The 14,777-nt window shown below is 34.7% G+C and overlaps 1 protein-coding gene across 1 annotated transcript in view; it reads left to right on the plus strand.

Moving 5' to 3' along the window:
• The window catches only part of LOC150086469 (actin-related protein 2/3 complex subunit 5-B-like), a 40,659-nt gene extending 26,088 nt beyond the window's left edge, over positions 1-14,571 (plus strand). Inside the window, exons 3-4 of the mRNA XM_090371409.1 lie at positions 6,306-6,482; positions 13,688-14,571. Of these exons, the coding sequence (XP_090227535.1) occupies positions 6,306-6,482; positions 13,688-13,750 (240 nt within the window). The 3' untranslated portion in view covers positions 13,751-14,571. The remainder of the gene's footprint in view (positions 1-6,305; positions 6,483-13,687) is intronic.
• Positions 14,572-14,777: the final 206 nt, after the last annotated feature.

A 14,777-nucleotide genomic window follows, 5' to 3' on the forward strand; every position in this document is an offset into this window, starting at 1 on the left:
AGTAACTGATATATATTTGGATATATATCTTTATTACATATTGCTAAGGTTTCTATGGTGGTCACAGTATTTTGTAGTTTTTCAGCACATTCCTTCTGCCGGAGGTTATATTCCAAAATTAACATATTTTCATTAACAAAGCTATCACTATTTAAAAGTTCATCTGCATAAAATGAAAATAGTTTTTGTAAATTTTGAATATAGCTATCTTCAGTAGCATTACTTTTTGGAAGGAGATACATAAAGAGATAAAACATCCTTATGTGTTAAAAAACGAGACTCGATCTGATTTAAGAAATTATCTAAAAACGGCAAAAAAGTCGAGATCCGATAATAGTCCTTTGCATTATCGCACGGTGTATTACAGCGGTTGGTATGACGACCTGTAATTCGTGGTACCTTCAAACTTATTTGTTAATTTTTCCATAAACCTGAACTTCTAAAAAAGATGATGAAATTGTTTGAAGGCATCTGATCTCATTTCTTGTAGTACTATAGTAGTAGTAGTAGTAGTAGTGGCACGTGATGCAAGAAAGCAAGTGTATGAGCTTATGCAGCATCAGCCAAAAAAAAAAAAAAAAAAATCACACCATTCCCTCCAAATGCCTGTCCAGTTCCTCCTTAAATTTATTTAACCTGTCAACTTCCACAACGGCAGATGGAAGTTTGTTCCAACAATTAACCACCCGCTGGCTAAAGGCAAATTTCCGCACATCTATTCTACATCTGTCCTTTCTTAATTTGAACTTATGTCCCCGTAGGTTCGTAATCTGAACAAGTGGAAGGATCCCATCAGAATTCAGCGTGCTCAACCCATTCAAGGCCTTATAGACCTCAATCAGATCACCGCACAGGTGCCTAGTCTCCAGCCACTGCAATTTGCAGAACTTAAGCCTCTCTTGGTAAGAGGATCCCTTCATTCCCCTCACCAATCGTGTTGCTCTTCTCTGTACACGCTCAAGCAAATCTGCATCCTTCTTAAAATGAGGCCTCCAGACCTGTACGCAGTACTCAAGGCGTGGCCTGACCATTGCCTTATACAGAGGGACAATCACCTCCTTTTCCCTGCTAGCAAAATTCCTATATATCATTGACAAAACCCCATGACCTGCCCTAGCAGCCTGTCTGCATTGCTCAGAAAACTTCATATCTGACTGCACAATTACTCCCAGATCTTTTTCATTTTCTACCACCTTAAGTGTAGTACCACACAGTTGGTACGTTTCTCTGGGGTTACTTCTACCCATATGCAGTACTTTGCATTTGTCAAGGTTAAACTTCAGTTGCCACTTCTTAGCCCATCTGCCCAAATTATCTAGATCCTGTTGCAGTAGCACACTGCCATTACTGTCATTAACAACCCTGCCAACCTTTGTGTCATCTGCAAACTTCGACATTAAGCCTGATATACCTTCATCAATATCATTGATAAATACACAAAACAACAGTGGACCCAACACCGAACCCTGTGGGACTCCACTAATAACATTAGTCCACGAAGAGCAGCACCCATTGATTACCACCCTCTGTCTTCTCCCACTTAACCATCCTTTTATCCATTGTAGCAACATTGATTAGGCTAATTTTTAACAATTTTTTAACATTTTTAGATTGATATTCATGATTTGTAAGTATTTACTCAAGCCAATACTATTGCTGAATACTTTTTTAATAATATATAAAGCAACCAAAAAATTACCTTTCTGGATGGAATTGAGAAGTAATTGTGCATTTGTTGCTGTATCTTTATCTTCCCATGAGCTTATTACTGTTAATGCTGCAAACGTCGGTTCTAACAATTCGATGAATATAATTGCAGATTCTTGCCTGTTCACCCATCTAGTGGGGCACATTTTTTTGAGATGCTTTTCCTTGGAATTCGGACACAATTCTCTTATCTGTTCTTCTAATACCAACTGCCTCTTTGGATACTGAAAGAATGCGTAAACTTTTTAAATGATTCCCATGCAGTTTCAGATATCTTGCAAATCACATGAATTCGAAATTGCTAAATTTAAGCAATGAGATTTGCAGTGCATATAAAGTGCTTTTGGGTTTAATTCTCGTATATGTGCCTGGACGCCATTTATTCTGCCTCTCGTTGCCCCAGCACCATCATATCCTTGTCCGCAGATATTTTTTATATATAGCCCAAATTTTTCAAGTTGATTAATTATTTCTTTCGATATATTTTCACTAGTTGCAGAATTGAGGGGCAAATGAAAGAAAATTTTTGCACATTTGAAAATTTGCTTCGTCAACGTATCTGACACAAAGCGACATTTGTTGAAATGTCTGTAGTTTTGTCAGCTAACAAAGAAAAATATTTAGCTTTCTTCACCTTGTTCACAATCTGTTTCTGAATTATAGAACCACAACATTCAATTATTTCATTCTGGATGCCCGCACTAGTGTATAATGAATTTTTACCGGCAGTTCTTAAATGATTTTCTAATACAGTGTCCCCCGGAGTCAACTTGTTCCCTTAATTAAACTCAAAAGTTTCCTTCATTGTAGTTTATAGCTTCTGATAAGTTAATGGGCCCACTGTCTCGATGACTTCTTAACGGTATTCCTTGCTTTCCACAAAGTAGAATCGTTTTAATTATTGCACCAGGCTTTTCCAGTTTTTCATTCGTTCTTCGTATTTTTCTTTATCCAGCAATTCTTGTACGGATAAACGTTTGTCACTAAGAACTTGGTGTAAATCATTAGCTCAATGTAAGGATATTCCATGATAGTGCATAATAGTAATATCCAAGTTAAAATCTCTAGTGGCATGTTTCCACTTATTATACCCAGTTTTCACTAAATGTCCAACCTGTTGAGTCTAATTATGACCTACATTTGTACTAGAAAACAGAACAGAATATTTATGATATGCAGCATTTTTATATTTTTGAATAGGCAAACCAGTCGTATTTTCTCAACCAAGAAAATTGAAAACATCTATTAAACTTTTCTTTTTGATCGATAGATCCAGGAAATTTATAGTTAGAATCAGGAACACAAACACTACTCAAAGTCTTGATTAAATCCACGTTAAACATTTTTTTTGTCATTAACTTCACACTTTTCATTGATTTGAACTTCAATTTCCTCTGCATTCTCTTCATATCCTGGACTTCAACAGAATTTTGATGCTCAGATGCACCATCATCACTCGTTTTGAATTTTTTTGCCACAAATTGCAACATTGAACTTTTGTTTTCGTTTTTCCATTTTATCTAAAAAAGAAACCAAGTCAAGCAAAATTTTATATGGGGTCCTCAAATTCGAGGCTAAGCATGAGGATTTCGGAAACAGAAATAGATGCAAGGTCAGTTAAATTGATGTAAATTGCATAATTGGGGGCCTAATATGTTGAAAAATAAATTTTTTTTTGTTTTCGAGAATTTTGAAAAAATGTAAATTTTGAAATTTCATTTTTAACTTCTGAGGAAGATGTGTTTTTAGTTTTTCTGTCAAATAAAAATTGTGCCACTGGTCAGATAGTTCTCAAATTTAATCCTCTAGTAAACTTCTTTAATCATTTTTCAACAGATCATTATTAGGCCACAATTATGCAACATTGCCCCAATTTAACTGACTTCATATCTCTTATATGCAGTTTGCTGGAAGCTAGATCCCCAAGCTTAGCACCAAGTTTGGGATTGTAATTGTATGTACAAAGAAAAAAGTGAAATATAATGTGGAACATTTACTTTTGATGAAAAAAGCTTATCTTTTATATTGAGTAATTTAGTCAATAAACGTGTGCTGGTAAATTAAAGCCTAACAAAAGCAATTGTGAGAATCAACGAAATGAAATCTAAATTTTTTACAAATACTCAATATAAACTTTATACACCAATTTAAAATTTAATTACCTCCTTTCTATTTTTTGCCTCTTGCAATTAAATTTATCCAAGTGTGGATTATAAATTTTTACAGAAACACAAATTGTAACTACACCAAAGAAACACATACAAACAAAAGCTGCAAATCGCACTGATGTCACTTTACAACTAAGCCGAAACTCTTTTTAGGTATTAGCCTACCTACTTATACATATTTACAGTTGAACCAGCCAAACAAAAGCCGCAAAAGTTAGATGCGCGATGGCAAAAGTATGCAGAGCTCGAGCTGATAACTTCGGTACAGTAAGGGACATAGTTGAACTTTCATTTGTGCGGTGTTATCAAATAGTAATTAAATTGAAATTGGAATAGTGTTTTGAAATATGGAAAATAGTAGTACAAAGCTAAAATATCAGAGTAGAGTATAGGCTCGGAGGGGCTGCAGCCCCATACTGGTTACGCCACTGTGTGCCACTGCAATAAGACCTAGAGAAATTAGGCATATGGGCTGGAAAGTGGCATTTGAGGTTGAACATTAATAAATGCAAGGTATGTATATGGGTATCAGTAATCGTATAATAGCGTATCAGTTCAGTAGTACCACACCTATGATAGACCAAGAGGTAATTGCACAGTCCAATATGAATGAAGTTCTCGGAGCAGTACAGATAGGCTGCGAGGACAGCTCATAGTGTTCTGTCAGTGATAAACAGGAATTTTTTTTTTCAGTAGGGATAGAGAGGAGTAATGAGATTAGGCAAGACCACCAAAAGGATTTTCTTAAGAAAGACTGCAGATTATAGCCCCTGGAAACTAGGCACCCAAGAGGAGACTTGATTGATGTTTTAGGCTTTAAATAGAATGTGTAAACTAACTTTTTACTTTTTCTTAGATGATAAACATAAAGGTACATAAATTTAAATTGAAAAATGATGGTTTCAAAAATAATACTTTGAAAATTTACTTTCAGCCAGAGAGTAATGGATAGTTGGAACAAACTTCTGTCTGGCGTTGTGAAAGTGGATAATTTGAATAAATTTAAGGATTAGACAAATTATAATTTGTCTCTAATCCTTAAATTAGAGGCCGATAGCATTTTTCACCATATAAGCGTAGCCAGGTGGGAAGGAGCAGCAGTGCGTAGCACACGCTTCTTGATTAGACCGGGGTTCGAGCCCGTCACCACCAAATACGGAGGATGCGGAAAGGTCAAGGAATGACCACCGCATATTCCCGGAGCAATATGGCCTTAGTTGCTAATGCTCCTAAAAACCAAAATAACAACAACAACAACAATAACACCATATAAGCTGCTTTAAAACTAAACAAGATCATAAAATCAACCTATCATAATATTTTGACTTATAAGCTTTGAGATAGAGATACAAATGTATCTTTGTCTCAATTGAAATAGCTGATTATAGAAGTATTATCATTTTTATTATAAAAAAGCATTAGGTACTTAAACGTATGAAGTAAACTTAAAAACTAAATAAGACAAAGTAATTAATGATTTCTGGCATTGGTTCTCTCCAGAAAAATTATTATTTTTAAATATATTAATTTAATGATTGTTACCCAGAAGTGGAAAAAAAGGATTTCTATTAACTCATTCAATTAACTAAATAAAATTGCGGTTAATGTCAGTATTTCAGATCTGCTTTGAGATTCTATTCTCAAGGCAATTAAAAGTCATAATTAAGAATGTGTGCATAGTGATTTAACCTAGGTTTCTATAATTATAAAATTTTTAGAATTATTTTCAGTTTAAGTTAATTTCAAATTATGGCATTGATTGTGTGGTAACTATAACTGTTAAGTGCTCCCCCTTGAAGTTTCTAAATGGAATGCAGCTGGAACACAAGTTCCATTTTAAGAATTGGAAGCAGTTATTTAGCAGGTAGGAACTGTTAGAATAAATTAAATGATGGAAAGTTACACATTTTATTATAAATTTAGAGTAAAACAAACAAAAATGTTAAATGTTTCACATTAAGTGGGTAGACCCTCCAAAAACATCTCCATTTCTATTCTCCATTTCTCAAACCTCCAGTACAACCCTAGGTGTACTGGAGGTTTGGGAATTACCTGTACTTAGGAAGAGAGAGAGAGAGAGAGAGAGAGAGAGAGAGCACTATCAAATTGTGATTAGGAACATCAAACTACTGGTCTGTGTGAGTATTTTACATTTAAATATTGTGAGATAAATTATGTGATTTTATTTTCATACATTTAAAAAAAAATGAAATGTATAGTTTCCATTAATACCAATGAATACAGTATCTATAAAAGGGAGAGGGCAAACAGAAGGTATCCATTTAATTTAGTATTGTATAAAAAAAAGTTTGGGAAAAGCTTTCCTAGATGATTGTTATCTGACAAAAACTCAAGTTTTAATGAAGTTCTTTTTCTTAATAATACAACTGACCAATGTGAAGAAATAGTTTTTCTGTTTCTTTATTTTAGGAGGCCTCCTTTAATTTAATTATGAGGGTCTTGTTGTCAATAAAGGTCAGTGAAATGGAAAGGGTTGTGAATTCCTTAGATCGTGATCTCATTGATCTTCTTATGAAATGCATATACAAAGGCTTTGAGAACCCATCTGAAGGAAGTAGTGCTCATTTGCTTGCCTGGCATGAAAAGGTATACATATATATTAAAATGATTAGATCTAAAGACTATATTGTTCTGTTTAAGACAATACCAATCACAGCTCCTGGCATGTGCTGATGTGATGTGATAGTCATATGCTTTTGTATAGTATTTCTCCTTCTAGTACATCAGTAAAGAATATTTATTTAAATGTTAAAACTTTTGTTTCAGAAAATTGAATAACTTAAAAGTACATTTATAGTTTATAGCATTAATTGGTGTCAACATACAAGAGTGAGTAAAATGAAAATGAAATTTTTATAAACTTTGATAATCTTTTTTATATATTTTGTCAACTGGTATATTTGAATCATGTGCCACAATGGAAAAAGTGTATATTAACAACTTTGTCTTGCCACTTTGTCATCTCAAAACAAGTGTAAGAATATATGTATTGTTATCACAAAGGGAGAAAAGCTCTGTAGAATGACCTAGCCAAGGACAAACTCACACATTTGTCACAGAAGAAATTGTTTTGACAGATAACATCCTAAGAGTGGATTGGTGTATAAAAGTTAAAAGTATGGCCAGAAAGCTAAATATAGGTCACCTGGCTGTACCATCATCCGTAATTTATTTGATACAAGAAGGGCTGCGTGAAGTGGATTCCAAAGTGTGTGTGAAAAGTTTAACGATAAACAGAAATGTTTGCAATTGGAATTGTGTGAAGCATCATTTGATGTGATAGGTGGAGTGAAGAGTAATATTAGTCATGGGTCATTGGAGTGCCTGTAGCTAAAGAAGTTCAAGATTTTCAAAAGCATTGGGAAGGTTATGCTAATGCTGTTCTTTCGCCTGAAGGAACTGTTGTATTGTTTCACATGTATTTTACTCAGCTCACAAAGTTATGCATGAAGTTGATCCAGAACATGGCATCATCAAAAAAAAAGAGATCCAGATGGTGTTATTTTGTTACATGACAGTATGTGGAACCATATATGGCTCATCACATTATTGACAAACATGGGAAGTCATTTGAGCATCTTCTGTATAGTCAGGACTTGCAGCATTACAATTTTCATGTTTTTGGAAGATAGAAAACCAACCTTGCAGTGCATTAATCCACCCAGGCAATTAAATGAAGGAAGCTGTAAAGCAGGGTGCCAATGGGAACCAAAATTTTTTTTTCTAGGCAGGATATAAAAAAATCTGGTGTACATATGGTATAAGTGCCTAAACTGTTTGGGTGTTGGTTTTGTAAAATAAAACCATTTATTGGTTAAAAGAATAATTCCCATTTTTATTTGACTTGCCCTTGTTTATTGCTGTATTTTCTAGCTTGGCTTTTTTGAGAATATGTACATAACTGCAATTAGAAATTTACAAATACCTCAAATACTAAATCGTAACATTGGAATAACAAAAATAAAACACTATAATTCCATGATGCAAATGGAGCATATTGATACTAATGTTTTAAACACTTTTTTTACCACTTATATTGTGAATATTTATAAATATTTTTCATTAAAATTTTAATTATTTTTTGTTGGGATAGCTAGGCATTATAAAAATAAGCTATCATTCATAATTGCAGTATTTTTTATTATTTCCCAACTGAAGTGATCTAGTGGTCCCCATCCTTCATGAAGTGCAGTGCCTCACAAGGGAGAAATTCAGACTGAATTATTAGAAATTTGGATGGAAGATGCAGTTTTTTTTTTACCACATTGAAGATTTTGCTGTATTATGGTAGATGTTTTCAGAGCATTGAAGAAATTTCTACTTAAGTGAATAAACCCTTCAGCATGAGAGCATTGGCTGTCATGCAATCAAGCAGATAATCCCTTAAGGTTCAACATTTTTAAGCCCTTCTATCAGCAAGAAATAAGTCAAATTGTTCACATTTTGACACTGCCCTACATTTAAATCTATTATGAACACAACAACTGTAAATAATCCATAATTTTTATATTTAAAATGTATATTTTTAAACTATTTTTTAAAATAACACTGTTGGTATATGTATGTTTGTTTTTTTTTTGTTTGAATTAATCTCTCTTCTTTGGACATAGCCTAATTTGTTGCCGTGGGAAGAAGCCTCATGCTGCTAAGATTAGTGGAGAGTGGCACACGTGAAAACAAACTAGCATTAGTGAGAAAAAAAAACCTTCTCGTTTCACCTATCCATTCACTCCAAAAGTTTTAGTTCAGCCTTGAATTTATATAAGCTGTCAACTTCCACAATGCAGCGACAAATGGAAGTTTGTTCCAGCAATCAACCACTTGTGGGCTAAAGGGAAATTTCCTTCTGCACATCCATTCTACAACTGTCTTTCCACAATTTGAATTTATGCTCCCTCAGTTGTGGAACCTGATCAAGAGGAAGAATCCCCTCAGCAGCATTGATTGCTCAAACCATTCAAGGACTTGTACACCTCAATCAGATCACCTTGCAGTTGCTTAGTCTGTAGATGTCTTTCTTTGTAAGAGCAACCCTTTGTTCCATTCACCAATCTCGTTGCCCTTCTCTGTACTTGTTCTAGCAGCTCTACATCCATCCTAAAATGATGCCTCCAGACCTGTATACAGTACTCAAGGTGTGGCCTTACCACTGCCTTATGCAAGAGGATAATCACCTCCTTATCCCTACTGGAAAAATTCCCGTATATCATTGACCAGACACCATGACTGTCAGTTTTCTGAGCATTGCTTAGAAAACTTCATATCTGACTGCATAATTACTCCCAGGTCTTATTCATTCTCCACTACCCTGAGTGAAGTACTGCACAGTTGGTATGTTATTCTGGGGTTACTGCTACCCATATGCAGTACTTTGCATTTGTCAATGTTAAACTTCAGTTGCCACATCTCAGCCTATCTTTTGTTCATCTTTTCTATATTCTGTTGCAGTAGAATACCATCTGTACTGTCATTAACAACCCTACCAGCTTTCGTATCATCTGCAAACTTGGACATTAAGCCTGATATACCTTCATCAATATCATTGATAAATACAGAAAACAACAAGCCCAACACTGAACTCTGGGGGACTCCATTAATAACGTTAGTCCATGAAGAGCAGTGTCCATTGTAAGCGTTACATAGTTTTTATTGTATTGACTTGCCAATTGTAATCCTGGTTGGCTCGTCAATCGCAAGGGTATAGTTTTATACTTTGCCTCGCCAATTTTAGGCATAAATTCTTTGGTTTTTATTGTTAACCATATACACTTGGCTACTAAGCTAAACCCTACTTTAATTTTATTTATGGAAACTATCAGGTTATCCTTGGGCCTCTGACTGCTTCTACAAGATTTCAGGTTTAATCGCATTTTTAGCTAGGAATTGAGTGAGGCAATTGACAATCACTTAAAAAGTTTAACATGTTTAATTATAGAAATTGACTTAAAGGTTTACAAAATTGATCAACAAAACTCTTCATATTACAAAACATTCCTCACTGGGATAAATCAAAACAATAAGTTCATTCAGCATATCTTGTTACTAAATTGAAACAATAGTTCCTTTACAATATCCAATTTGTTTATCCAGTTATTCCTTAGGCTAGTTCAAAATATCACAGTTAGGATTTCAGAATGCCTTTCTTCCCCTTTTTGGATTATTCTCTTGATTATAAATAATAATACGAAACAGTACTTTTTATTTTCAATTACAATTATTTTCACTTCTCCGACCTTTTGGACCAGTTCCTTTATCTTCTAGCAGTTTCTTTAACGGTTTCCACATCAGATTAAACTCTCCTCTATCAAACTCACTTTGAAGTGGCATATACTTATTAACTGCCTACTTATTTTAACTTTATTAACACTTGAAACTACTAGTTGCATAACAGTAATTAATTACCATTCCCAAACATGACTTTCCTTGATTACTAACTTATTTGCTGCTTCCAAACTTGTTAACTCTGAACGACTCATGCCCTTACACTAGCAAATCCTCTTGTCTGTAATCCGACAATATTCTCGCTGTTTCCCGACTATTACTCTTATGGAACTCCTTCCCTTATGGAACAACACCTCCCTCTATAACTTCTCTACAACTCCAGTCCTTATATATCCCATTTTTACCCATGATTCCCTGAATTTTGACCTGACCTTCCCTAGGTAAGTCGAACATTCCCCGCAAATTTTTTTTTTTAATTATTTTTTTTTCAAAAAAAATAAGCTTAAGCTTACACCATTGATTACCACTCTCTGTCTTCTCCCACTCAACCATCCCTCTATCCATAGCAGCAACTTGCCATAAATGCAATACTCCTCCAACTTGTGTAAGTCTCAAAATCTTTCCTAAAATCCAAGTGTGTGATATCAAAATTATTTTTGCATCCAGTTCCTTTGTGACCACATCATAGTATCCAATCAAATTGGTCAGACAAGACTTCCCCCTTAACAAAGGGGAAGTCTGTGCCTGAATTATAACTGCAGACTTGTCTAGATGATCCTGCAGTGCTTCTTTAACCAGTGACCCCATTATTTTCCCTGGAACAGAAGTTAAACTAACAGGTCTGCACATGGAAGACTGCTTTAAAAATTAGAGTGATATGGCATTAAGGGCAAGTTGCTGCAATGGATAAAGGGAATATTGAGTGGGAGATGGCAGAAAGTGGTAATAAACGAACACTGCTCTACGTGGACTAATGTTATTAGTGGAGTCCCCTAGGGTTCAGTACTGGGCCCATTGTTGTTTTGTATATTTATTAATGATGTCAATGATGGTATATCAGGCTTAATGTCCAAGTTTGCAGATGATACAAAGTAGGGTTGTTAATGACACTAAAGACAGTATACTACTGCAACAGGATCTAGAAAAGTTAGGCAGATGGGCTGAGAACTGGCAACTGAAGTTTAATATTGACAAATGCAAAGTATTGCATATGGGTAACATTATCCCAAGAGAAATGTACCAACTGTGTGGTACTACACTCACAGAATGAAAAAGACCTGGGGGTAATTGTGCAGTTGGATCTGAGCACTGCAGACGGGCTGTCAGAGTATCCCATCTGCACTGCTCACGGAACTTCATATCTTGACATTTCAGCTGCTGAGCAGTGCAGCTTTATAAGATATGAAGCTGCACTGCTCAGCTTCATATCTTGGAATTTTCCTAGCTGAGACAAGGAGTGATTATACCTTTTGTATAAGGTATGGTCAGGCCTCACCTTGAGTACTGCATACAGGGTCTGGAGGCCTCATTTTAGGAAGGAGATTTTTTTTTTTTTTTTGATTTGGTAGTTGTTGGCGCATCGGCTTCTGTGGCCATATTGCACCTCCCAAGGTTTTTGCAGTACTTTGATCCAAGCCCGAGGCGGGAATCGAACCCGCGACCTTTGGGTTGCCGGGCAGGTACTTTACCCACTCGGCTAGCCCGGCCGGCTTTTAGGAAGGATGTAGAGTTGTTAAAACAAGTACAGCGAAGGGCAACAAGATTGGTGAAAGGAACAGAGAGGTTCTCTTACCAGGAGATACTTAAATTCTGTAAGTTGCAGCATCCTGAGACTTAGGTGCTTGTGAGGTGATCTGATTGAGGTGTACAAGGCCTTGAATGGTTTGAACAGGCTCAATGCTGATGGGATACTTCCACTTGCTCAGATTAAGAACCTTGAGGGGACATAGATTCAAATTGAGGAAAGACAGTTTTAGAATAGATGTGTGGAAGTTTGCCTTTAGCCACGGGTAGTTGATTACTGGAAGAGACTTCCATCTGTTGTTGTGGAAGTTGATAGCTTAAATATATTTAAGACTGAACTAGACAAACAGATGGGTGAAATGGGAAAGTGTTTTTAATTTTTATTTTTATTTATTTTTTTTTTTTTTTTGGCTGATGCTTTATTTATTAGCTTGCTTTCTTGCATCATATGGCTCAACTAAAGCTAATGCCAATTACATGTGTCGCCTTTTGATCCCACTTTGTGAATTGCAGATACATTTGCACAACTCCAGTTCGTGGGGAACTCCCCTGAGTCCAAGGATACCCTCGTAATCATGGCTAAAGGTCTGTTTTTTTTGTTTCTGGCTCCTTTAATATAACTGGATAGATCCCATCCACACCAGGTGCCTTATGTTTAGCTTCAACAATTTCTCCTCCACTTTGCTCTCAGTTATTCCAAAATTATTTAACTCAGTGTTCAGAGTTTGATAGCCTCAAAACTAATATGTTCAAGGACATGTTAGTTTTGTTTCTTTTTACCAATTGGCACTGGAGTTGTTTACCAGAATATTTCATTTTCACTTGTGAAAATGAAACTCCCACGTTCATTTGTATTGGTGCTTATATTTTTTACTGTAAATCAGTGCATGTGTCAGTGCAATTTGAGCTTCTCCTAAAACACACATGATGAGAGCACACTGCAAGAATTAGATAGAAAGATCCACTAATTTAAATTCATATTTTTAATGATTGCATACATTAGGTTTAAAGAATTTTTTTTTTTTTTTGCCAAACTTATTCATTTTCAAAACAATTAACTAAAAAAATTGAATTTTGTCTTTTTTTTTTTTTTACAAAAAATGGCTGCCTTAGCACCCACACATATATACTCACCTGCTGATGGATTCAGTCATCATTGTAACAAGAATGGTACTTAATAGTAAGATCATAACTATTTATTATCTGAAATACTATAACCAGAATAATACTGTAGTAAATATAATAATAGTACTATTAACTGTTTTAAACCTGCTCTGTCAGGTAAAGGTAAAGCATAATATATATCACATTCAGATCCATGTGATGCTTCATTTATAAAAGAAAAAAATTTTAGGTATATAGTTTCAATAATAAATATATATATATAATTGTACTAAATATGTGTCCTCTGTGGCACATTTATTAGTACAATTATATATTATACTAATAAATTTAATAGACATGATAACTACCTGCCACTCATCTGGAAATATCTGAGTTCTAATTTCCATCTGTGACTGGAGGAATTCTTTACACCTTTTCTTTTCTGATTTGGATTGATCATCCAATGTAGGAAGGGAAGTTGGGGACGAAGTGGGAGATTCCTATGAAAGGAAGCAGAATCACTTTCCACCATTGCAGTTGTATGGTAATCATGTCGTGTCGCTATTATTAAAATATATTGTGAAATTTTTTTTGTCTTATTTAAAAGTAAAAATTACTTTTGCTAAAAAGCAATTTATTGCTGAAAATTTAGGTATATTAAAGAAGTAATTAAATGTTTATAGTTTTGTGTTACCATATGTTATTTTTGATTTGTCTTTTAGGTTTTCATGGTTGGAGGAGTAGGTAGTATTGTTCGTGTGCTGACAGACAGGAAACGAATATGATAAATATACTGCTCAGCGATTGAAGTGATTTTGGTGCTATGCCCACTGTAGTGAGCACAAACTATAGGATAACTAAGAAATGAGCCTCTGGTTACTTGCCTGTTGATCTGTGCAGTTGACCTGCAATGCCACCTTGTTGTTTGCCTGTTGACTCTGTACTGTTAGTTTATTTGTGATGTTAACAAATTGCGTTTATTTATTGAAGGTGTCAAGAATTTTGCTTGCAGATGAATCAGAAAAGGTGACTTCAATCAATTTGTGGTTAGTTTCTGTCGAAGACAGTGAAAAGAAAAAAAAAAAATCCATGTTAACTTAATGATCTGCAGCAGTTGATAGAAATTTATAGCAGTACTACATTTTGTTCTCTGCTTATTTTTCTTCAGCATTTAGCAGCTGATAATTTCTTTAATTTTTACACCACACCCCCACCCAAGATATCTTATAGTTAAGAATTATCCCTTCCTAACAATATAACAGAAGTTCATTATTACAAATATGGCCTATATTAGAACTTGGCCATTAAGTGTTATTTACAGTATTATCAAATTAATAGTGATAAATAAACTAAAATTCTGTGGTAATAACAAGCAAACTATGTGTAACTTTATTAAATCTTTTTGCTGAGATAAGCACTTAAAACTGCATTAATAATTTTTTATGCATATTTTTGCAAATATGCAACTCTTGTTTAACTGTAGTGAATAAAAGAGCAGCATGAAATGATGATTAATGTGGACCTTTTTGCTATTGCTGCTTGCATACTACCCAAGATGATCCAGGATTGTTTAATTTTTCATATTTTGACATAAGGCACATCGTTCAGCTTTATGCAGCCATATCTTTGGTTAATGTACCTGTCCTGTTGCATTGCATTATAGAACTTATCTCCAGAGCTAGCATTAATTCTGCATAGGGTGAAGTGGTAACTTTTTCTCCCCCACCCCCAACGGTTTTTTTTTTTTTTTTCCAGATTTTGTTAACTGTCATTATAGCTGACTTTCACCGTTAAGTATTATAGCAGTTATGC

This window comes from Mastigoproctus giganteus, chromosome 4 (genome assembly GCF_048544385.1).
Source record: "Mastigoproctus giganteus isolate SK-2022 chromosome 4, ASM4854438v1, whole genome shotgun sequence".
NCBI lineage: Eukaryota > Metazoa > Arthropoda > Arachnida > Uropygi > Thelyphonidae > Mastigoproctus > Mastigoproctus giganteus.